Raw genomic sequence first — 25,063 nt, 5'->3', positions numbered from 1 at the left:
AGAAACAGAAGGAGATGCAGTTAATAAACCCTTATTCATTCAGCAAATATTTCTTAAGCATATATGTGTGCAGGTACTGCCAGACCCTGAAAACAGCAAGGAACAGGCTGGACACCTCCAGAGCTAACAGAGCTTGCAGCTCAGCCCTTTGTGATGGGATGGTGCACTCACACTATGCAGGACTGTGTTCTGTCCTCTGCCCTTTCCAGTCTGGGGACTGCGTGAAGACAGAGTCCCATGTCCTGTTCATCTCTGAGTCACCATTTTACACCCTGAGCACCTCGGGCAAAGGCTGCCATGTTCTGAGGACTGTTTTTGTTGTTGGTCAATCACTAAGTCGTGTCTGACTCTTTGCGACCCCGTGGACTGCAGCACACCAGGCTTCCCTGTCCTTCACCATCTCAAACATGTGTTGAATTGCAAAGCCTGAACCAATTGATTCACTTAAAAATATGAGACAGGGACTTCCCTGGTGACCCTGGTAAAGAATCCCCCTGCCAATGCAAGGGACATGGGTTTGATCGCTGATCCCAGGAGATCCCACATGCCACAGAGCAACTAATCCTGTGTACCACAACTATTGAGCACGTGCTCTAGAGCCTGGGAGCCACAGCTGAGCCCATATGCCCTAGAACTTGTGCTCTGCAACATGAGAAACCACTGCAATAAGAAGCGGGTGCACTGTAATGAAGAGTAGCCCCTGCAACTAGAGAAAACCTGTGCAGCAACAAAGACCCAGCACAACCAAAAGTAAATAAACAAATAAAATTCAGCATTGGGAGTAGAAAGAAAATATATGAGACAAGTAGAAGCTTAAGGATGCAGACATTGTACCCAACCAAAGATTAGCACTGTTATGATGCAAACCCAGTATCCTGTCCCACTTTAAAGAACTTTGTATTTGTGTACTGCCTCTGAAAGTGAAAAAAGTGAAAGTGTTAGTCACTCAGTCGTGTCCAACTCTTTGCAGTCTTATGGACTGTAGCTTGTCAGGCTCTTCTATCCATGGAATTCTCCAGGCAAGAATACTGGAGTGGGTAACCATTCCCTTCTCCAGGGGATCTTCCTGACCCAGAGATCGAACCCAGGTCTCCTGTATTGCAGGCAGATTCTTTACCATCTGAATTACCAGGGAAGCTCATGCCTCTGAGATGTGGTAAATTCCAGAATGTGTTTTATAAAAACAGCCTAGGGACTTCCCTGGTGGTCTAGTGGTTAAGAATTCACCTTGACATCCCATGTGCTGCAACAAAGACCCTAGTGCAGACAAATAAATTAATTTAAAAAACAAACAGCCTACTTACTACCTTATCCCACTTCCTATAGCCACATACAAAATAAAGTGGCAGATTAGAGTCTCACTTTTCAATTTTTTCTCTTCCACTACAAATTTTAATAGGATCTCAAATGGTAATTTTTTTTCATTCTAAGCATCCTATAAATCCTCACGTTAAAACTTCACTGTCACTGAGTGATGTGTCAATAGAAAAATAAACATGAGTCTCAACCTGTTACTATTTCATTCTGTCAAGTTCAGATCAGCCGCATGAGTGGAGCCCCCACCTCTGCTCTGCATACCATTCCGTGAGAGCTGCTGCCTGGAGACTTGACAACCTGGTACCATCTCCTCCCAGTATCACCCTCCCATTCCTCCAGCTTATCTCTGGTGTCAGAGAAGAATGAGCCTCAAACTTGTACATTCCAACTCCAGCCCTTGGGGGAAGAACCCTTGGCACAGCCATTTGGCATCTGGAGGCAGGATGGGGAAGCTGGCTGCCCAGTCACCCATCACATAAGCCAGGCCCCCTCACTGCACCCAGGCTGGCAGAACCATGCACAGAGCTAGACAGGGTCCCTTTGGAAAGCACCAAATCTGAGTCTCTGGGGCAGCCCTATATAGTCTCAGGGTATTTATCTCTGGGGTACTGGGAATGGTATCAGGACCACAGCAGTCAGCACCCCTAGAAACTCTACCAGTCTTCTGACTCTCGTCAGGTGTGTTCCATGAGTCACGCCTATGGAGAAAGGCCCACCGTGCTAATGCCAGGGCAGATGAGACCTGGCTGGCTATGCAAACAAGCCCAGAGCCCAAAACAGAACAGTGAGAATTAGGTCAACCCTGCCTTCTCACTGGACTATTGGGACTCAACTATGTGACCCCAGACAAGCCAGTGTTCCTCAAAGGGGCTCAGTTCTCTCCCTCTAAAACAGACAGGGAGGGGGTGGAACCAGGCAAGTCACATCTAAGGCCAAGGACCCATGACTCTGATTTCAATCTAAATCCAGAAAAAAACATGTAGCCAGGTGTGTAATTACTGATTTACTGTTTTTCTTCTGAAGGCTCTGGGTTTACTAACATCTAACCTTGTGATTTTCTTCCAAGAGAACTTTCTCCCAATACCCCTAGCTGTACTGGGGAAAAGGATTGGAAACTTCTTTGGGACTCAGTTCTCTCCTTCTATTCCTACCTCCACCACCTCCACCTATACCCACCATGCCCACTTCAACCTTCACCTGAGCTCTTCTCAAGGCTGGGATGCTGGCAGACCAGGGATGTAAGTCTCAGGCACTTGCATTTTTTAAAATATTCTTTATTTGGCTGTGCTGGGTCTTAGTTGCAGCATGTGGGATCTTTTATTTGTAGCATATGAACTCTTAATTTCAGCATTTGAGATACAGTCCCATGACCAGGGATTGAACCCTGGGCCCCTGCATTGTGAGTGCAGTCTTAGCCACTAGACCACTAGGGAAGTCCCAAGCACTTTCATTTAACATTCGCTGTTTTGAGTCCTGCCCCATCCACTCCTGGGCCCCTTGGGGGGAATTCTAACTCATTTCTCATCCTGTGTGCCAGCCTATATCCTGGGCACCTGGGCTCAAAAGAAGAATGATGTGTCCCATACTCAGGGAGTTGACTCTTAAATTAGGGAGGCACCACACCAGTCCACGGGACAGCAGTTAACCCCAGGTCCACCTGGGAAAGAACACCAAGTGAAAGCCTGCCTGGGCAAAACCTTGAAGGTGCTAGGCAGTTGCTGTCAGTGCCCACCCATCCCCATAGCCCTCCTTAGAGTTCGCAGGGCAAAGCAGATGTGCTGGGCAGTTAGAGCCATAGGAAAACCCTTGAGCCAACAAGCAGCAGAGGCTGAGGGGGTAAACACCCCACCTCCTCGCCACGGGATGAAATAATCCCAAGGCAGCTGGACACAGGCTCCCAGGAGGGCTGAGTGACCTGCTTGTAGTTAACACAGTTGCAGTACCTGCCCTTCTGGGTCTCACTTCCTTACTCCCTCTCCATGCCTCTCAGGATGGTCTCTGGAGTAAATTACCCGCATGCAAGTCCTTACCTAAAGGCCAACTTCTGAGGGAAGCCACGGGAGGTCTGGAAGAGTGAGCTGGATTGGAGAGTAAGGTGGTCCTGAGGAGGGCACCCAGACAGAAAGCCCACTTGGGAAGAGCCCCTGGGGGTGGCATGCAGCCTGGCACACTTGTTGGCTCCAGGACTTTGTCATTGGACCTTAGCACCCTTGTCCAAAGAGGGCAAACACTTGAGTCATCTTTTCCAGAGGGGGTGCTGGGGGAGGAGAAGGGGCAGGAAAAGATGACCAGGGGCTTCCTGAGAGGTGCCCAGTGACCCTGCCCACCCATCTGCCTCAGTCCTGGGACCACAAGGGCCCAGAAAGTCATTCTTTGGAGAATGAGCTGCTCAACTATGAAAGGAAATACCCCATCTGTCCTGGCTTTTAGAGTGATTTGGGTCCAAGTATTTGGAAGTTTCTCTTGTGCTTACAAAGTATATTACAGTGTGAAATCCTGAAGCCTGTGGAAGGCAATATAAAGCAGTGGGTAAGGCAGGCAGAAACTAGTAGTGTGCTCCAAAGCCTAGAAAGCCTCTGAGAGCCTGGGTTTCCTTACCTGTAGCATGGGAAAAATCTTACCCAGTGAGGATTCGAAAAGATAACGCATATGGCATTGGGCTCTGAGTATAGTAAGTGCTCAGTTTTAAAAGGTGGAGGGAGGGGGCCAGGATGCTGGTAACAAGCAGAGTGCACCCACTGAGGCAAGGCCAACATACCACCTGGGTGAGACCCCTGAACAAATGCTGCCATGAAGGATCTGCCTCCAGACTCCCTGGCTTAAAGGCCCAACTGGGCAGCCCACCAAAAGCATCTCTGCTTGAGTTGCTGCTGCTGCTGCTAAGTCACTTCAGTTGTGTCCAACTCTTAGCGATCCCATGGACTACAGCCTACCAGGCTCCTCCATCCATGGGATTTTCCAGGCAAGCGTACTGGAATGGGTTGCCATTGCCTTCTCTGGTCTGCTTGGGTTGGGTATGACCAAAGCAACAGAGCAGTCAGAGGGCCGAGCTCAGATATCAGGTCCACCTAACCTGGCCAGGCCCTTGCTGCCACTGATGGGCTACCCAGCAAGAGCAGGAATGAGAAGGTGGCTCAGAGGGCCTGGGGCTCCAGCAAGTGTCAGACGATGACCTCAGGGGGCTCCTCGAATAGGGCCTGTCCAGGCCTCTTGCCCCACTGGTGTCCAGAGGAGCAGGCCAACATCACTCTCTGGTGTCCTCTTTACAGGTCTCCATGGACAGCCACTTCCTCCTCAGGGTCTCCATTCAAATGGGCATGTTTCAGTAGATTCAGCTCCCTCTCATCTGGGCACCCCAGCCTGAACACCCCAGCCTGAACACCCCAAACCTCTGCTGCCCTCAGGTTGCTGGTCACCTTAAGAGCAGACCCAGCTGGTTATTCTCTGAAAGAAGCTGAGTTGTGGTTGACCTGCTGGGTGCTCTCTGGCATGAGAACCAAGCAAAGGCAGAGGTAAGGGCCTCACCTCAGGCTGCCCACTGACCCCCACGCCGGTCCTTTCACTCTTCCCATCTTTCCCTGATCCCTCCTTCGTCTTGACCTCATGTCATTTATGACACAGCATTTCTACCTCTGGGGCCTGAGCCTCAGGCTCCTTGGGTAGTGAATGCAATGCCCTAAACAGTGATGCACAGAACAGGCATCTCCCTGCCCTCTCGTGTCGCTGATGGAGGTATACTTCTGAGCAGCAAGGCTCCAGGCTAGCACTTAGCTGAAAGGATATTTTTGAGGGTTTAGGTAAAGAAGGCCTCAAAAGAGATGCCCAGGAATTTGCAATTATCCAATTAAACATGCCAATCCCCAGAGGTCCTGGAGTTCCTCAGGGCTGTTCAGATAAGGACTGACAGGAGGAGGAATGAAGTTCTGGTCTCAGAAGTCTGTGTACACAACGCTGGGAATGATTAACCCCTGGCCGGGGGTAGGGGGCGGGGGGTGTGCAGATCAAAGACCCTAGATGAACAAACAGTCTTGGAATTCTGGAGAAGAAAGGCACTGACTGCTCTAAACAAATATGCTCAAAGGAACGCACACTTAACATCCCCACAGCTTCGGGAAGACCTGGGCTTGTGGTAACCAGGACTGATCACCCCAGCCATGGGGTGGGAATGATCTTTCTGCACTTCTGCCCTCTTTATTGATTCCCACCCCTTATGAGAGACAAACATTCATACTTTCACCAAAGTGGGTCCCGGAGAACCCAAGCCATGGGGCTTCCCTGGTGGCTCAGTGGTAAAGAATCTGCCTGCCAATGCAGGAGACACGGGTTTGATCTCTGGGCCAGGAAGATCCCACATGCTGAAGAGCAACTAAGCCCCTGAGCCACAATTATTGAGCCTGTGGTGTAGAGCTCGGGAGTCACAACTACGGAAGCCTGCGTGCCCCAGAGCCTGTGCTCAGTAACAAGAGAAGCCACCGCAGTGAGAAGCCCACGTACCTCGACTAATAGTAGCCCCCACTTTCCACAACTAGAGAAAAGCCCAACAACAAAGCCCCAGCACATCCAAAAATAAATACGTAAAATTATTTTTTTAAAAGGAAACAAAACCAGTCCTTCTCGATTTGCCCCATGCCTGCCCCTGCTCTCACACTCCTCTGAGGATGCCCCTCCTGCCACTTTTTCTTTCCTGTGGACTGGGGTGCCTTCCTCTTCTGGGAAGGGGGCTTCCTCCTCATACCAGCTCACCATGCAGCCTCCAGGAAATAGGAACCACCTGGCAGGAGGATTACATTCCTGGGAGGTGACAGGGCTGCCTCTGCCCCTCTGCAGCTGTCAGCCCTCAGCACTCACATTGGCCCAGAAGAGCTCACTCCCTCCATCTCAGGCCCCAGAAAGGTGGTTGGCTTGGTGGCTAACTGGCTGGCATGGGGCCAGGTAAAGATGGGGGAGGGCTGAAAGGAGGTGCCATGCCTGGAAAGGGGCAGGGGCCGGCCTAGGTCCAGAGGAGGAGGAGGAGACAGGCAGTGAGGGTGTTGGCTGAAGACCACAGTGTCTCAGTAAGGAAGAGGGGGTGTGCGAGCTGGGGTATCCGAGGCTCCCTGGTGGGTGGGGCCACGGCCAGGGGCATCTGGGAAACAGACCTCCTGAAATTCAAAGTTGAGCTGCTAGCCACTGGCTCCTGGAATCTACAAGACAAAACTGAAGACTGCAGACAGGGGCACCCAGGGCTGCCACACTCCGAAAGGACAGCTTCTGAGTGAGTATGACATACTGCTGGACACATGGACTCCTAGACTCAGTTTCCAGGATTTTTCTCATTACCTTGACCTGCAGCTAGCAAGAGGAGGCCCTTTCCCTGGATCCAGGGTGGTTGCTTAGGGACTTAGCAGTCAACAGAGACAGCAGAGCAGAAACACACACCTGCAGAAATGAGGGGATGTCAAGCAGTGACCTCAAGGCCAGGACCTAGTTGGAAATAGCTTTGCCACTCCCACACCAGCCCACTGCTGCCTTATCTACCCCAATTTGATCTCCCAGCTGCCTGTGTAATCCTGGGTACTCCAGAAACTCCACACTGAGCAGCTCTCGGCCATCTCTTGCTGGCAGGGCTGACTTCAGGAGTTTTTGTTGGGACCAACGTGGGATGAAAGAATACTTTTCTCCAGGTTCCCAAGCCCTACAACTGTCTGGAGGCTCCTTTCTTCCCTGAAGGCAACCCTGAGCCTTCCCAAGAAAGAGATCCCAGAACTTGAAGTGTGACCCTCAAAAAAGATCAGAGGCATACCAGACTCACCTGTGGCTGGGCAGTTCAGTTCTAAGGATAAAAACTGGGACAACCAATGTCGTTGAAACTAACAAAATCTCCCTCAAGTCCCATGTTTTTACCCCAGTGGAGCTTCCTCCCTATGGAAGCCTCCCATTAAAGTGTTATTAATATATATTTATGCAGCAATGTCTGCGCTTGGGGAAGAGTTTACAAAAAGGCCACGTTCCCTTCTCTCCAGAAGCTCATGGGATGAAGACAAGCAAAGGGAGCTTTCTGGGTTCAGAGACAAATGAGGGAGGCCTTCAGCAAAAGATTCCCTATGGGTGGTAACCCTTGAGTTAATTAGAGGGAAGGGCAAATACTGGGGAAGGAAGGGCAGGAGGTGCCCCGGCGTACATGCAGGAAATGATGGGGGAAGCGGGCAGGGGCCAAGTCACTACACATCCCCGACGCAGGGATCAACCCCCGCCGTTCAGGGAACATCCAGGGCTAGGTTCTCCTGGGAAAGGGGCAGCGAGGTGGGGACATTTGCCCCTTCTTCCGGGGTTTCCGCTGCATTTAATGAGCTGTCCCGCTGTTCTCTCCAGACACCCGCCATGCGGTGGGCCCTGCTGCTGCTGCTGCCTTTCACGATAGCGCCGCGACCCAGCCGGGCGGGGCCGCTCCAGAACACCCTTGTTTTCCGGCTCACTCAACAGGGCCCCTGGGGGAGCGGGGCCGGTAACTCCACGGTCTCGCCCTGCGAGTGGCTCCCAGTCGCGGGGGTCACGACCCTGACTTTCGTGAACCGTGGCCTAGAGCGCCTGCCCGGCTGCCTGCCCCGCGCGCTGCGCAGCCTCGACGGCAGCCACAACCTGCTGCGCGCCTTGAGCGCTCCGGAGTTGGGCCACCTGCCACAGTTACAGGTGCTGACACTGCGCCACAACCGCATCGCTGCGCTGCGCTGGGGCCCCGGAGCGCCCGCGGGGCTGCACTCCCTCGACCTCAGCTACAACCTGCTGGCCACCCTGCCGCCGTGCACCGGGCCCGCGCTGCCCGGTCTCCGCGCGCTGGCGCTGGCCGGGAACCCGCTGCGGGCTCTGCAGCCCGGGGCCTTCGCCTGTTTTCCCGAGCTGCGCCTGCTCAACCTGTCCTACACCGAGCTGGGCCGCGGTGACCACGAGGACATCGCCGACGCTACCTTCGCGGGGGTGGGCGGCGCGCCCCTGGCCGCCCTCCAGGTGCTGGATCTCAGTGGCACATTCCTCCCCCGCGGTGAGTGCCGGCGCCGAGTGTCTAAGCCTGAGGGGTGGACGATCCCGGGAGGGAGGGCTGTGAACTTCCTCGAGGGGCGCTGCCCCGGGCGTCTTCTTGCAGGAAGGCTCAAAGAGACCCCAGAGGTTCCCTGAGCCTAGGGCACCCTGTTCGAAGCGCCTCACTGGTCTGCACTCCTTGAGTCCCAAGAGCTGGGGGCTATCACCTCTGCTCTGCCTGTGAGGAAACCAGGGCACAGAAAGGAGAATGCTGGCCTGCAGACTCCCAGCTCCTTAGCGGTGCCTCCACGTCTGAACTGTGGCGTTCTGGGTCCAGAGCCCACAGGTTTAACCTCTGTTCTGCTCCCCAGCAGAATGGAGAATGGGGAGTGGTCGCAGTGCTTTGGGGCTGATGAATGGGCAAACCTGGTATCAAACATTTTAACATGAAGCACCTGATGTTCAGAGGAGGCTTTCATTGATTTCTATTAATACTTAGTTGGCTAAAATTCTTTCTGTGAATGTTAAATCCTTCAAACAAGACACAGAAGAGAGGTGGGAATATCTATTCTCCTGTACTTGGGTATTCTGACTCTGATTTACAAGATTGGTTTTATTGTTTAAAAACGCTTCACATGTTGATAATCACCTGTTCCACCACCACCAAGAGAACAAAAAGCAAGAAGGGAAGCAGAGAAGGGGGACGTTCTCCATTTACCAGGAGAGCGATGAAATGAGATTTCCCAGCCTCCTCCTGCCCCACTCCTCCTCTGAGCCTCCTTCCTTACATTCCTCAAAGATTTCCCCTGCTCCTGGTAGCCATCACACTGAAGCCTGGGGCTTCTGTGTGGGGTTTAACAAGAGGGTGGGACAACAGCGTACTTGGAGACAGTGTCCTAGAGTCAAGCTCAGCCTTGTTCCTTCCTTGTTGTGTGGCCTTTAGCCAGTCATCATCCTCTGGGACCTCAGCTGTCTGGGGCTGGAAAGGGAAGGACTGGTCTTCTCTGAAGGCCCTTCCAGCTGAAGTGGCCCATGCTTCTGAGATTCCTGAAGCTGCCCACTGTCCCCATGCTTAGCAATGACCTTGACCACTCACCTGTCACACTCATTGTTTCCTTAATGCTGTGCCAGCCTTATGGGTTCACGCCTTCCAGGATAGTGGGCAGTGTCCCATCTGTATTTCAGTTCGGTTGGGATGGATCAGAAACCTGCCGCAGCTCACATCCCTCTACCTGAGAAAGATGCCAAGGCTGAGGAGTCTAGAGGGGGACATTTTCAAGATGACCCCTGACCTGCAGCATCTGGATTGTCAAGATTCACCAGCACTTACTTCTGTCCATACATATATCTTTCAAGACACGCCTCACCTACGGGTCCTTCATTTCCAGAAGTAAGTGTTTCTAAAACACATGACTGATTTTTGTCCATTACACTAAATTGAATAGTCATAACTATTTTATAGAATAAACTAGACCTTCCTTTTCCTCCCATTGCTCTTTCAAGTCCTCGTTGGGGTCTTGTTCCTCCTTATGCTTTGGAGGATAGGGTAAGCACACCCCAGAGAGTCCTTCTGGCCTAAAAACCAACCAACTCAGTGCTGTCCACAGTAATGTTAAAACTTCAAACTCTCACACATGTCAAGTTTCCTTCAAGTCCAGGATGAGAAATTTGCAGTGGGAAGAGGGCATCAGGGTCTTCTCTATTTCTCCATCCACCTGCTTCCCCATGTGTTTATGCAAATCAGCAGCCCCTTCCAGGGCTTGAGCAGCTTCTACTTGCACGGGACCCAGGGGTGGTTCCCTCTGGGCCAGGGGTTATCCCGAGTCTCACCATATCCACCCTCCTTCCCAAGAGCAACTACTATCCTGACTTCTAGCAGGAAGGGCAGCATACCTTTGAAGATGATCTCAAGCCACCCCCTTTCCTGGGAGCCCACAGCTAGGCCCTGGGAGGCAAGCACCATTGCCCTGCCATCACTCTTAATGTTGCCTTCTCTTTTTTCTTGACTAGCTCCAGAGTACTCACCTTGGGGCTTATCATGAGGGGAAAGGAGATAGAACACACAGAGCACTTAGCTCAGTGCCTGGCGCATTGTGTGCTCTGCAACATTAGTGAAGATCATGGTGGTTGGGATGATGGTGAGATTATGTTGACAGTGATGGTGATAATGGTGTCTCATGATGGTGGTGGTGGTGGTGGTTATGAATGGTGACAGGATGGTCATGGTGATGATGATGGTGGTGATGATATGGATGGGAGGGATATCATCTCTGGCTTAGACTCCTCTTTTGAGTTTCAGACTGATGAAGCATTGTTTATCAGATGTGGAACCAAACTGCTTGGACTCAATCCTGACTCCACTCACCACTTCCTAGCTATGTGAGTTAGGGCAAGTTAACCTATGCTTTTGCAGCTCAGTTTCCTCATCTGTAAAATGGGAATAATGATCTGATCCTCCCCTACTGCATTGTTGTGAGAGGAACTGCTTTGATATGTATCTAGAACAGTGCCTGGCACAGAACAGGAGGTTTGTGTAATCACTACTGGGCATCTCCACTGGATGTCTCACAGGTCTTTCAGCATCTAGGACATACCTAGATACATGAGCCTAGAGCTCATGGGAACTCTGGGCTGGAGATTCCTAAATGAGCATCCTCAGCACAGAGGTAGTTGAGAAAGCATGAAGTGATGGCAGTGATGATGCTGATGGGGATAGCAGGGAAGACACCAGTAGCAGTGATGGTGTTGACGGCCATGAGATGGTGATGGTGATGATGAGAGCATGGCCTCTGCTTCCAGGGAGCGCACAGTTCTGTAGGGAGAAGACATCTGTCAATTGTCATGATATATTGGGATCAGTAACAGAGGCACATGCCACGTACCATGTCATAAGGCAAGTAGGGTCAGTGATCAGCTTCAGCAGGCTGGAAGAAAAACATAATTGCTCCATATCTTCAAAGGTAAGTCTAAACTCCCCAGGTGGAGAAAGGCAACCGAGACTCCTAGAAAAGCAGGCATCCCTGGATCAGAAGTGGGGGCTGCTTCCTCTTATCCCTACATTTCTCAGTTTGCTGCAGTCTGACCACCCACTTCAGCTTCATGGTTGAATTGAACCAGTGGCATTTCAGCTGCTATGTCCAGTGGACACTTCTCTATCCCCTAAGCCCCTTCTTGAGTCCTTCCTCCCTCTTGACACTCTCTCTTCTCATCCTTAGGATACTGCTCTGGTGCTTCTCCAGCTTTTCTGGATAGGCCTTCTTAAGGCCCTTGACTATTTCCTCTTCTTAAAACTTTTCTGCATGTTATTACTCATCCTACATGCTTCCTCTAGCACTGTTTCCACCCACTTTTCCAATGCCATAGGATTTGACAAAATGTGGGGTGTTGGTGATGTTCATTCTCAATGGAGCCAGAATGAAGTGGGATGAAGAGTCAGTGTAGGTGCAGACAGCTCTGAAGGTTGGCTCCCTGATCACCAGGTCCAGCCTGGTCTCCATTCCCAATGGCTCTGTGATCAGCCCTTCCCACCTGCCCTGCAGGGTAGTTTGAGGTCAAGTTGTCATTATTCCCTACCCAGCTAACCAAAAGCCTTCTAACCCATGACCTTCAGGAGTACACAGGTTAGTGCAGGGAATCTTAAACACTCTTGTGCCATGGACTTCTGTGGCAGTAGCTGAAGCCTGTGGGCCTTTCTCAGAAGTACGTTCTCATATACCTAATATCCAGTCCCATCACTTCATGGCAAATAGATGGGGAAAATGTGGAAACAGTGATAGATTTTACTTTTTGAGGCTCAAAAATCACTGCAGATGGTGAGTGCAGTCATGAAATTAAAAGATGTTCCTTGGAAGAAAAGCTGTGACAAACCTAGACAGTGTATTAAAAAGCAGAGGCATTTACTTTGCTGGAAAGGTCTGCATAGTCAAACTGGTTTTTCCAGTAGTCATGTATAGAAGTGAGAGTTGGACCATAAAGAAGGCTGCATGCCAAAGAATTGATGCTTTTCAACTGTGGTGTTGGAGAAGACTTTTGAGAGTCCCTTGGACAGCAAGGAGATCAAACCAGTCAATCCTATAGGAAATCAATCCTGAATATTCATTTAAAGGGCTGATGCTGAAGCTGATGCTTCAATGCTTTGGCCACCTGATGCAAAGAGCCAACTTATTAGAAAAGACCCTACTGGTGGGAAAGATGGAGTACAGGAGGAGAAGGGGACGACAGAGGATGAGATGGTTGTATGGCATCACTGATTCAGAGAGATTCCCTGGCTCAGGTGATAAACAATCTGTCTACAGTGCAGGAGACTTGAGTTTGATCCCCGGATTGGGAAGATCCCCTGGAGAAGGGAATGACAATCCACTCCAGTATTGTTGCCTGGAGAATCCCATAGACAGAGGAGCCTGATGGGCAATAGTCCATGGGGTCGCAAAGAGTTGGACTTGACTGACTAACACTTTTCACTGACTCCATGAACATGAGTTTGAGCAAGCTCCAAGAGATGGTGAAGGACAGGGAAGCCTGGTGTGCTTCAGTCCATGGGGTCAAAAAGAGTTGGATACGAGTGAGTGAGCAACAAAGAAACCAATTATAGTCATCAAAATATTTTTAAGTATGTGTTTCAGGACTATGTATGTGTGGTGTGCGTCTCTATTTTGTTGTTGTTGTTGTTGTTGTTCAGTCGCTCAGTCATGTCCAACTCTTACAGACCCCATGGTTTCCCTGTCCTTTACTATTTCCCAGCGTTTGCTCAAACTTATGTCCATTGAGTCAGAGATGCTATCCAGCCATCTCATCCTCTGTGGCCCCTTTCTCCTGCCTTCAATCTTTCCAAGCATCAGGGTCTTTTCCAATGAGTTGGCTCTTTGCATCAGGTGGCCAAAGGATTGGAGCTCAAGTTTCAGCAATTCAGGGTTGATTTCTTTCCTTTAGGATTGACTGGTTTTATCTTCTTGCTGTCCAAGGGGCTCTCAAGAGTCTTCTACAGCACCACAGTTCGAAAACATCAATTTTGCAGTGCTCAACCTTCTTTTTGGTCCAACTCTGACATCCATACGTGACTACTGAGAAAACCATAGCTGTGACTATGCTGACCTTTGTCGGCAAAGTGATGTCTCTGTTTTTTAATACACTGTCTAGGTTTGTCATAGCTTTTCTTCCAAGGAGCCATCATCTTTTAACTTCATGGCTGGAGTCACCATCTGCAGTGATTTTGGAGCCCAGTAAAATAGAGTCTCTCCCTGTTTCCACACTTTCCCCATCTATTTGCCATCTGTTTGAAGTGATAGGACCAGATGCTATGATCTTCATTTTTTGAATGTTGAGTTTTAAGCCAATTTTTTCACTCTCCTCTTTCACCTTTATCAAGAGACCCTTCAGTTCCTCTACGCTTTCTTCCATAAAGGTGGTATCATCTGCATATCTGAGGTTATTGATATTTCTCCTGGCAATCTTGATTCTGGCTTGAGCTTCATTCAGGCTGGCATTTCTCATGACATAATCTACATAAATTAAATAATCAAAGTGACAATATACAGCCTTGACGTACTCCTTTCCCAATTTGAACCAGTTAATCTTGTTCCAGTCCATTCTAACTATTGCTTCTTGATCTGCATACAAATTTCTTAGGAGACAGGTAAGGTGGTCTGATATTTCCATATCTTTAAGAATTTTCCACAGTTTGTTGTGATCTACAGTCACAGGCTTTAGCATAGTCAATGAAGAAGAAGTACATCTTTTCCTGGAATTCACTTGCTTTTTCTATGATCCAATGGATGTTGGCAATTTGCTCTCTGATTCCTCTGCCTTTTCTAAATACTACTTGTATATCTGGAAGTTCTGGGTTCATGTACTGTTGAAGCCTAGCTTGAAGGATTTTGAGCATAACCTTGCTAGCATGCAATATGAGTGTAATTGTGAGGTAATTTGCGCATTCTTTGGCATTGCCCTTCTTTGGGATTGGAATTTAAACTGACCTTTTCCAGTCCTGCAGCTACTCCTTAAATTTAAAAAATCCAGCAAGAGGTCCAATAACTTCAACAATTTTGATGATCATTAGGTTCAGCTCAGTCACTCAGTCATGACCGACTCTTTGTGACCCCATGGACAGCAGTACTCCAGGCTTCCCTGTCCATCACCAGCTCCTGGGGCTTACTCAAACTCATGTCCATCGAGTCGGTGATGCTATCCAACCATCTCATCCTCTGTTGTCCCCTTCTCCTCCCACCTTCAATCTTTCCCAGCATCAAGGTTTGTTCCAATGAGTCAGTTCTTTGCATCAGGTGGCCAAAGTATTGGAGTTTCAGCTTCAGCATCAGTCCTTCTGGATTATTTGGGACTGATTTCCTTTAGGATGGACTGGTTGGATCTCCTTGCAGTCCAAGGGACTCTCAAGAGTCTCCCCCAACACCACAGTTCAAAATCATCACATCTTCGGCACTCAGCTTCCTTTATAGTCCAACTCTTACATCCATATGTGACTATTGGGAAAACCATAGCTTTGACTAGATGGACCTTTGTTGGCAAAGTAATGTCTCTGCTTTTTAATATGCTGTCTAGGTTGGTCATAGCTTTTCTTCCAAGGAGCAAGCTTCTTTTAATTCCATGGCTGCATTCACCATCTGCAGAGATTTTAGAGCCCCCAAAAATAAAGTCTGCCACTGTTTCCCCATCTATTTGCCATGAAATGATGGGACCAGATGCCATGATCTTAGTTTTCTTAATGTTGAGTTTTAAGCCAACTTTTTCATCCTCCTCTTTCACTTTCATCAGGAGGCTCTTCAGTTCTTCACTTTCTGCCATAAGGACGGTGTCATCTGCATATCTGAGGTTATTGATATTTCTCCTGGCAATCTTGATTCCAGCTTGTGCTTCATCCAGCCCAGCATTTTGCATGATGTAATCTGTATGTAAGTTAAATAAGCAGGGTGACAATATACAGCCTTGACGTATTCCTCTCCCTATTTGAACCAGTCTGTTGTTCCAATGTTCAGTTCTAACTGTTGCTTGTTGACCAGCATACAGATTTCTCAAGAAGCAGGTCAGGTGGTCTGGTATTCTCATCTCTTTAAGAATTTTCCATAGTTTGTTGTGACCCATGCAATAACTTTGGCATAGTCAATATAGCAGAAGTAGATGTTTTTCTGGAACTCTCTTGCTTTTTCTATGATCCAATGGATGTTGGCAATTTGATCTCTGGTTCCTCTTTTCTGAATCTAGCTTGAATATCTGGAAGTTCATGGTTCACGTACTGTTGAAGCCTGGCTTGGAGAATTTTCAGCATTACTTTGCTAGTGTGTGAGATGAGGGCAATTGTGAGGTAGTTTGAACATTCTTTGGGTTTGCCTTTCTTTGAGATTGGAATAAAAACTGACCTTTTCCAGTGCTGTGGCCACTGCTGAGTTTTCCAAATTTGCTGACATATTGAGTACTATACTTTACCAGCATCATCTTTTAGGATTTTAAATAGCTCAACTGGCGTTCCATTGCCTCCACTAGCTTTGTTTGTAGTGATGCTTTCTAAGGCCCACTGGACTTCACATTCCAGGAGGTCTGGCTCTAGGTGAGTAATCACACCATTGTGGTTATCTGGGTCATGAAGATCTTTTTTGTATAGTTCTTCTGTGTGTTGTTGCCACCTCTTCTTAATATCTTCTGCTTCTTTTAGGTCCATACCATTTCTGTCCTTTATTGTGCCCATCTTTGCATGAAATATTCCCTTGGTATCTCTAATTGTCTTGAAGAGATCTCTAGTCTTTCCCATTCTATTGGTTTCCTCTATTTCTTTGCATTGATCACTGAGGAAGGCTTTCTTATATCTCTTTGCTATTCTTTGGAACTCTGCATTCAAATGAGTATATCTTTCCTTTTCTCCTTTACCTTTAACTTCTCTTCTCAGCTATTTGTAAGGCCTCCTCAAGACAACCTTTCTGCCTTTTTGCATTTCTTTTTCTTGGGAGTGGTCTTGATCACTGCCTCCTGTACAATGTCATGAACCTCTGTCCATAGTTCTTCAGGCACTCTATCAAATCTAATCCCTTGAATCTGTTTATCACTTCCACTGTATAATTGTAAGGGATTTGCTTTAGGTCATAACTGAATAGTCTAGTGTTTTTCCATATTTTCTTCAATTTAAGTCTGAATTTGGCAATAAGGAGTTCATGCATTAAGTGAGTAAAGTGAAAGTCACTTAGTTGTGTCCTACTGTTTGTGACCCCATGAACTATACAGTCCATGGAATTCTCCAAGCCAGAATACTGGAGTAGGTAGCCTTTCCCTTCTCTGGGGAAATCTTCCCAACCCAGGGATCTAACCAGGAACTCCTGCATTGCAGGCAGATTCTTTACTAACTGAGATATCAGGGAAGCCCTTTGATGATCATAAATGACAGAAAACTACTGAAAAGTGATTTCAAAATATGTGTTTTGTTGGTGATTCACCTGTGGTTTGTTGCCTTCATTCGTCACTGAAACGGTGAATTTCAGTTAGAGATTTGTGAAAGAGAGCTCTATCCAAGTTCATATACCCTGTCTCCAAGGACCTCTGGTTGAGAACCCCTGTAATCGAGTCACCATATTCAGCCAGGAGATCTGTCTAAATTATAATCTGATTGAGTTTTAAGACAAATGAAAACTCTTCCATGGTTGGAGGAGGAGGTTTACCTCTTTGGCTGGCTCATCCCTGGACTCCACTGCACGACCAACCCCGCCCCCAACCCCGTGCTCCATCTGGGGAAGGAGCCACTTCCTCTCTGGGAGTTCTCAAGCCTCTGAAGCTCATCTCCCCTGTCATCTCCCCTGTGGCACCCTCTTCCCTTTTTCTCAAGCCCGCCTTGCTCTTGACTCTCCTTACCTCACCCAAAGCCTCCCCTGGGACATTATCTGTGATAGATGCTGGCAACATGTGGGTTCCTTGGCACAGCCAGCACTCTCTGGAGAGGGGGTAGCACCCTCCTGGCTTCTCTGCCAAACTGGCATGCCCAATGTCTTTCACCGTCCCCTCTGACAATGCTACATGCGGGAGGGAGAGGCCTTTGGCAATATTTCAGCAAAAAAAGAAAACAGGGATTATTTAGAAGATAAGTAGAAACTTCTTCCATGTTAAGGTTCTGTCAGTTCAGATGCAGAGAATACCCAGACGTGGACACGCCTCAGGACATGAAGCAGGCTTTCCCATCCTTGGCATGTGATGGGAATGCAACATGTCTTTATCATGTGCAAGTTGCAATGTGTGGCAGAAAGGGCCACCAGAGAAGGAAAAGACTCCTTTTCCTTATCTATAAAAATGAGTGAAATATTGGAAATTCCAGTAGTTACTCAGCAGTTTCACTCCCAGGGGCCCAGGTTGAGTCCCTGGTCAGGAAACTAAAATCCCATAAGCTGCCAGTTTGGCCAAAAACAATAAATAAATAAAAAATAAGTGAGTGAAATATTACCTACCTCATGATCTGACATAATGATATCAATGAAATAATGTTATTATCTGAAATACTAAGCAATGTTGTGTGTGTTCAGTCACTCAGTTGTGTCCAATTCTTTGCGATCCTCTGGACTGTAACCCACCAGGCTTCTCTGTCCATGGGATTTTCCAGGAAAGAATATTGGAATAGGTTAACATTTCCTTCTCCTAAGTAATGTTAGTTAGTTAAGTTCCTCAGTCATGTCCGACTCTTCGCGACCCCGTGGGCTGTAGCCCACCAGGCTCCACTGTCCATGGGATTCTCCAGGCAAGAATACTGGAGTGGGTTGCCATTTCCTTCTCCAGGGGATCTTCCCGACCCAGGGATCAAACACAGGTCTCCTGCATTGCAGGCAGATGCTTTAACCTCTGAGCCACTTACCCCAAAATATGGTGATCTTTTCTTCTCCCACTTCAGGTTAAAAAAAAAAAAATTCCTTTGCAAAATTAAGTGTTAAGTAAACTCCCTTCTAAGATTTCCACTCTAGCTCTGTGAAACCTGCTAAAAGCAAGCATTTGCATATATGTGTGTGTGTGTATATATATGTGTGTATAAATATACACATACATACATTCATACACACACATATATGGGGAGTCCCAGGTGGTGCTAGAAGTAAAGAACCCACTTGTCAATGCAAGAGACGTAAAGGATGTGAGTTTAATCCCTGAGTCCAGAAGATACCCTGGAGAAGGGCCTGGCAATCCACTCCAGTGTTCTTGCCTAGAGAATCCCACGGACAGAGGAGACTGGTGGGGAGTCTATAGGTTTGCAGAGAGTCAGACACAACTGAAGTGACTTAGCATGCATTCATGCATACACAGAAGGCAGCAATGGCAACCCACTCCAGTACTCTTGCCTGGAAAATCCCATGGGCGGAGGAGCCTGGTAGGCTGCAGTCCATGGGGTCACTGGTTGGACATGACTGAGCAACTTTACTTTCACTTTTCACTTTCATGCATTGGAGAAGGAAATGGCAACCCACTCCAGTGTTCTTGCCTGGAGAATCCCAGGGACGGCGGAGCCTGGTAGGCTGCCGTCTATGCGGTCGCACAGAGCAGGACACGACTGACGCGACTTAGCAGCAGGAGCAGCAGCATGCATACACATATATGTGGGTTCCACTTAAGTTTCAATATAATGGCACACACATATGTTCAGTGCTCCACAGGGGACAACCGTCAGGTGCCCACCAGCCAGGAGTGTTAGAGCAGATCTGGGTGGTGGGTCCTTCCTTACCCAGAACATCTGCATCTCTCCCAGAGCAATAGAAGAAGGTTCCCAGGTAGATGGGCAAAAGCTAGTCTTCGGTTGGAAGTTGCCTGTGGATACAGTGCAGTTCCTGTTGCTCACAATTCTCAGATTGTAACTAGAATGTGTACAAGAGGCTGGGAGGCTCTAGGAGTTGAGACGATTAAGGCCAAACACTTTGGGCAGAAAGAGCAGAAAACCAGGAGGGAGCCTGCCATTGCTAGGTGTGGTATATTGTTGGCAAATATGGCCCCAGTAATTCCTCCCATCATCCCTGTATACACTGCCCTTTGCAAATTTGACTTTGTAGCTGTTCCCGCAATGAAGTAGAGTCTCTTCTCCACCTCTTAAAGCTGGGCATAGCCCTGCGACATGTTTAGGCCAAAGGGACATTAGCAAATGTGATGTAAGCAGAGACTTGAAAGTAGTTAAGCAAACTGGGGCTCACCCTCTCTTGCTGGTAGAGACTAGCACACCAACATGTGCACAGGCCTCTGGGTGATGAAAGACACAAGCAGAGAAGCCCTGGCAAACCAGTGGAGACTCCATATAGGTGAGGCAATCCTAGATCTTTCCAGCCCAGGTGAGCCGGCCCACACCATGAGAACCACTGAGTCAACCCATAGAATCATGAAAAAGAATAAACATGTATTGTTTTAAGTTAAGCTAGTAAGAGCTAACTGATACACTTCAGTGAGGCATCTTCCAAAGGACTGGTGTGGAATGCCATCAGCTATAGTCCAACTGCAATAGTATACAGAGTGTTCTCATTAAGAACATATGGATACCTACGGCTGACTCTTGTTGATGTTTGACAGAAAACAACAAAATACTGTAAAGCAATTATCCTTCAATTAAAAAATAAATTTTAAAAAATTTCTGCACTTTCTTCATTAGTCTATAATAACAATATCATACTTTTATGTAGAGATCTACATTTATAAGTACTTTTATAATCAAAGACTCTTTTTTATATAGCCAGCAGGGAGAATTGTCTCTATTTGTTATGAGAGGTGATACTGACTAGGTTATGTTGGTATCGCCACAGATTAAAAAAAAAAATCCAAAGTTAATCTGTTAATAGTTTTCTCAAAGCAAACTAGCCCCTAACAGAATAGTTTTCCATGTTGGTATCGCCACAGATTTTTTAAAAAAATCCAAAGTTAATCTGTTAATAGTTTTCTCAAAGCAAACTAGCCCCTAACAGAATGGTTTTCCCATGACTCTACTATGGCTCTCTGGGTTTAGTGTTGACCTAATTGTACAAGCCTGTGTTAATTAATTTTTGTGTATTTCAGCTGCAACTTGAGTACCTTCCATCCTTGGAACTTGCATTCCTCCCAGGTTCTGTCCATCAACCTCTTCGGCAACCCTCTCACTTGCAGTTGTGAGTTGTCCTGGCTCCTCATGGATGCAAAGAGAATTGTCCTAAGCAGGTAACACGTTTAAAAAGCAGATGACTGAGGGGTGAGGATCAAATCTCTGGGCCTGAAGTTCTCACAGTTGGTATCCTGCTCATGTAACAATGCTGGGCAGGTTGGCAGTGCTAGGTGGGGCAACTGTTCCCCCTGTAGTCACAGTCAGGGACCCAGGAGATGAAGGCTCTGCCTCCATCCCAGCAACCCTGAGGAGCAAAGAGCTGGAGGAGCCCACTCAGGAGGCTTTAAAGGGCCAGGCCATCACTTTCATCCACATCCCATTGGTCAGATTAACTTAGCAGGTCAGGCCTACTGCATTGGTGGCTGGGAAATGTAGTGTAGCTGTGTGCCCACTAGGAAAACAAAATGGGCTATGTAAACAGCTAACTCTTTCTCCTAAAGTGGAGTTATCATTGCTCATTTTACACACAAGCGAACTGGGGCAAAAAGAGGAAGGTACTTGCTTAGATTCATGAAGCCACTGGGTGGAGGAGGCAGGATCTACTGTCTTCCAAAATTCTGCTCTTGGGACTTCCCTGGCTGTCTGGTCATTAAGATTCTGCTGCTTCCAATGCAGGGGACCCTGGTTCCATCCCTTGTTGGGGAACTAAGATCCCATGTGTGGCAAAAAAAAAAAAAAAAAAGACACAAAACTGTGTTCCACTGAGTTCCCAGCACAGAGCCTGGCTTTCTGTAGCATTCAGTCCAGTGTCAGTGGGCTTATAGAGCTCTCATGGGACAGAAGCCTGAATATCAAGTGGGGCTCAGTCTGCCACCCCTCACCCCTTCATCTTGCCTGTAGCACCAGTCTCTTGGCAGTGAATGAAAAGGTTGAGAGTTCAAGCTCTTCACACCACTTACTACTATTGATTTTGGCTGTTACTTAATCTCTTTGTGCCTCTACCTCCTCATCTGTAAAATGGGTATAATAGTGCCTATCTCATGAGGTCAGTCAGTCAGTCAGTTCAGTCGCTCAGTCGTGTCCAGCTCTTTGCGACCCCATAGCACACCAGGCCTCCCTGTCCATCATCAACTCCCGGAGTTCACTCAGACTCACGTCCATCGAGTCAGTGATGCCATCCAGCCATCTCATCCTCTGTCGTCCCCTTCTCCTCCTGCCCCCAATCCCTCCCAGCATCAGAGTCTTTTCCAATGAGTCAACTCCTCGCATGAGGTGGCCAAAGTACTGGAGTTTCAGCTTTAGCATCATTCCTTCCAAAGAAATCCCAGGGCTGATCTCCTTCAGAATGGACTGGTTGGATCTCCTTGCAGTCCAAGGGACTCTCAAGAGTCCTCTCCAACACCACAGTTCAAAGGCATCAATTCTTCAGCACTCAGCCTTCTTCACTGTCCAACTCTCACATCCATACATAACCACTGGAAAAACCATAGCCATCTCATGAGGTAGTGGAGATTAAATTGGGTTCTACATAAAAGTGTTAGCAATTGTCCCTAGCATGTAACAAAGTACTCAAAAAAATTTTAGCTAGTATGAGTGTTGTTACTAATACTCACCACCAGGAAGCAGAGAGGTGAGAATAAAATGACAGACCACACTTAGAGCATCTGGACTGCCCTTCACCATGCTCACCCTGGGTTTAGGCTCTGCATTTGCTAGCCATGCTATCTTGGGCAGTTAGTTCCTCTTTCTGAATTCCCATTTCCTTCTCTGTCCAATGGGACTTTCAAGGGGAGCCTCCTTGAAGGTCACTGAGGTGACCCATGTTGAGTGTGTACCATGTGGTATCTGACAGATGTGTTAAACAAGGCTTGGGAGAGGGATTATCTGCCCTAAGCACTCAAAGCCCAGCACAGAAGCAGCCCCTCTAACTGACTGACCTCTCCTCTAGGGCAGCAGACATTGTGTGCAAACCAGCTGCAGGATCCAGTGGCACCTTCTCAGCGCCTCTTTTGCTGTCCCAGCTGCCAAGTGTGTGCCATTCAGATCAAAACACCACCCTCCTTGATTCCAACCCACCCTCCTCCGTCATCTCCACCCACACGCCATCTGCTCAGGGTTCCTCCACCTTGCAGAGCACAACACCCTCCACACATGCGGAAGGCCAACAGAGCATCACCAAGTTTCCCTCCCTCCCTGTGGATTCCCAGACAGGAGCCGCCGCCGGGCTGCAGCACAGCATTACCAAGGATGGGGCCACTCCCTCCACTACTGTCTCTCCAACAGGTTTGAGCAACTCTGGGGACCCACCTAAGGCTGTGAGCACGGCCTGGACAGAGCACCAAGAATATGCTACCGGGCTTATCCTGGAGTCTAATATCTCAGTGGGCTCCATCCCATGGGCCAGCAGACACCCTGGTCTCTCCCCTGCCTCCCGGGACTCAGTAAGCCTGCCCCAGCCTGCCTGGGAGACACGAGCCACCCTGCAGGCTCCACACCCGCCTCCTTCCGAGCGCGGGATTCCTGTCCTGCTGCAGGATGACTCCAGGGAGGAGGAGGAAGAGGAGAGTGGAAAGGAGGAGGTAGGGGCGCCAGCCTGGGATGTACCCTGCGATTACCACCCCTGCAGGCACCTCCAGACACCGTGCGCAGAGCTTCAGCGACGCTGGCGGTGCCGGTGCCCCGGCCTCAGCGGAGAAGACACCCTGCCAGACCCTCCCAAGCTGCAGGCGGTGGCGGAGACCACCGACACGTCGGCACTCGTGCGCTGGTGCGCCCCCAACTCAGTGGTGCGCGCCTACCAAATCCGCTACGCACCGGAGGGCTGGCCAGGGAACCAGTCGGTGGTGGGGGACGTATGTGCCACCGCGCGCCAGCACGCCCTGCACGGGCTGTTACCAGCCACCGCCTACCGGGTGTGCGTCCTGGCGGCCAATGGCGCGGGGCTGAGCCGGCACGGGGCGTGCGTCGCCTTCACCACCGGGCATAGCCCGGTGCTTGTCACAGCGGGGCTGGGCTCCGCTGGCGGCCTGCTGCTAGTCAGTACAGCGCTGCTGGCCACCGGTCTCTGCCGCCGGGGCCGGACGCCACGCACCCCGCCCTGCCACACGCAGCTGCTGGCCTACCGCAACCCCGCCTTCGTTCCTGTGCCCGCAGCCCCGCTCTGACAGGCAGGTGTTCACTGAGCATCCACCACCAGCGTGGAGAAGGCGGTCCTGGGGTCTGGAAAGACCCGTCTGCCTATTGCTTCCTCAAGGCTTGCGCTCCTTGGGCACATCCGTGGCACTGGTCGAGCTGGGATCCTCAGCCCCGGAACCTCTGCCTTCCCTTCTTGCTTCTTCTCTCTGTTCCCACAGAAGTTATGGGTCACCTTGCTGGGCACCCTGTGTCCCTCAGCATCCAGCCACTACTGTCCTGTTGGAAGCGACATCTTCAAGTCATTTCCGTAAAGTTCCCTCAAGGTCAAACTCTGGCTAAGGCTCTCCGGCTATAGAGATCGACTCCAGCGGATTCTCTCCCGGGCTCCCTGTTCCACACACCCTGACCGCCCCCCTCCCAATACTCCCCCTCCCCCCGGACCCCTGCCAGTGGATTCTTAACCTGAGAACCAGTTATGCTCCCTGAAGCCTTCTGTTCATTTCAGGGTATGGCAGCATGTGTACTTCTAGCTTTAAACTGCAGTCTTCTCAGAACATCTGTGAAACACAGGCAGGGGGAAGGCTGTCCTTTCAAACTCGGTTAATGCATTTCACTTAAGACCAGCTGGGTAGAGGAACCATGAACTGCTTTTTGAAGGAAGCATGTTCAAGAACTTTTCTGAGAGAAAAAATGAACAAAAGGAAACCCTCAAGGCTCTAGCTAAATGCCAAAGCACTTCTCTGCTCAAATTGCATCAAACTTTCTCTTATTTTACTTCTATACAAACTTAGGAAGGAAAGTGATTTTATTAAATTAAAATTGGGTCATAGTTCTAGATTTCAGTTTTCTACATTATCATTTATGTAAGTTTCCTGTAGCAGCCGTAACAGACTACCACAAACTTGGTTGCGTCAAACAACTTAAGTTTATTCTCTTACAGGTTAGGCCAGAAGTCCACAGTCAAGGCATCAACAAGGTTGGTTCCTTCTGGAGACTAAGGGAAAACTGTTCCATTCCTCCCCTCTCCACTGGGGTGGGGGTGGGGGCGGGGAGGGATGGCAGGGAACCAGCAATACTTGGGTTTCTGGGCTTGCAGGTTCCTTATCCATGCCTCCTTGTCTTCTGACAGTCTCTAAATCCTGCCCCCCTTTTTTTCCATTATCTTTTCTCCAGTCTTGAGATATAACTGAGGTATAACATTGTTTAAGGTGTACCATGCAACAATTTGAGACTCCTATGTATTGAGAGATAATTACAATGAGGTTAGTGAATACATCTGCCATGTCATACCGTTATCTTTGTGTACATGTGAGATAAGAACTTTCAAGATCTTAGCTACTTTCCAATATACAGTATTATTAACTGTAGTCATCATGAACTTTCTTGTACCATTTGACCACCTTCACCCATTCCCCATCCCACCTCCCACCTCTAGGAACCAACAATCTAACTCTTGAATTGGTTTTGTTAGATTTCACATATGTGATCATGATGAATTTGTCTTTGTCTTATTTCAGTTAGTATAATGCCCTCAGGATCCATCCATTTTGTTCCAAATTGCAGCACTTCCCTCTTTTTATGGTTGAATAA

At 48.7% G+C, this 25,063-nt stretch overlaps 1 protein-coding gene across 1 annotated transcript; it reads left to right on the top strand.

Moving 5' to 3' along the window:
• The first annotated feature begins 7,677 nt into the window (after positions 1 to 7,677).
• On the top strand, positions 7,678 to 23,502 carry LRRN4 (leucine rich repeat neuronal 4). The gene is made up of 4 exons (XM_052651314.1): positions 7,678 to 8,335; positions 9,499 to 9,703; positions 20,317 to 20,454; positions 22,287 to 23,502. The coding sequence occupies exons 1-4, from the start codon at positions 7,678 to 7,680 to the stop codon at positions 23,500 to 23,502; spliced, it is 2,217 nt and encodes a 738-aa protein (XP_052507274.1).
• The last annotated feature ends 1,561 nt before the right edge of the window (positions 23,503 to 25,063 follow it).

Source organism: Budorcas taxicolor, chromosome 13, assembly GCF_023091745.1.
Source record: "Budorcas taxicolor isolate Tak-1 chromosome 13, Takin1.1, whole genome shotgun sequence".
Classification (NCBI taxonomy): Eukaryota; Metazoa; Chordata; class Mammalia; order Artiodactyla; family Bovidae; genus Budorcas; species Budorcas taxicolor.
Note: the sequence above shows the minus strand (reverse complement) of the source record. Positions and strands in the feature narration are given on the sequence as shown.

What these genes read in the sequence shown, in the direction of transcription:
- LRRN4 (XM_052651314.1), top strand. Translation starts at nt 7,678, where the DNA reads ATGCGGTGGGCCCTGCTGCTGCTGCTGCCTTTCACGATAGCGCCGCGA. An exon ending in CGGGTCCTTCATTTCCAGAA is followed by an intron (nt 9,704 to 20,316) that starts GTAAGTGTTTCT and finishes TGTGTATTTCAG; the next exon opens with CTGCAACTTGAGTACCTTCC. An exon ending in AAGAGAATTGTCCTAAGCAG is followed by an intron (nt 20,455 to 22,286) that starts GTAACACGTTTA and finishes CCTCTCCTCTAG; the next exon opens with GGCAGCAGACATTGTGTGCA.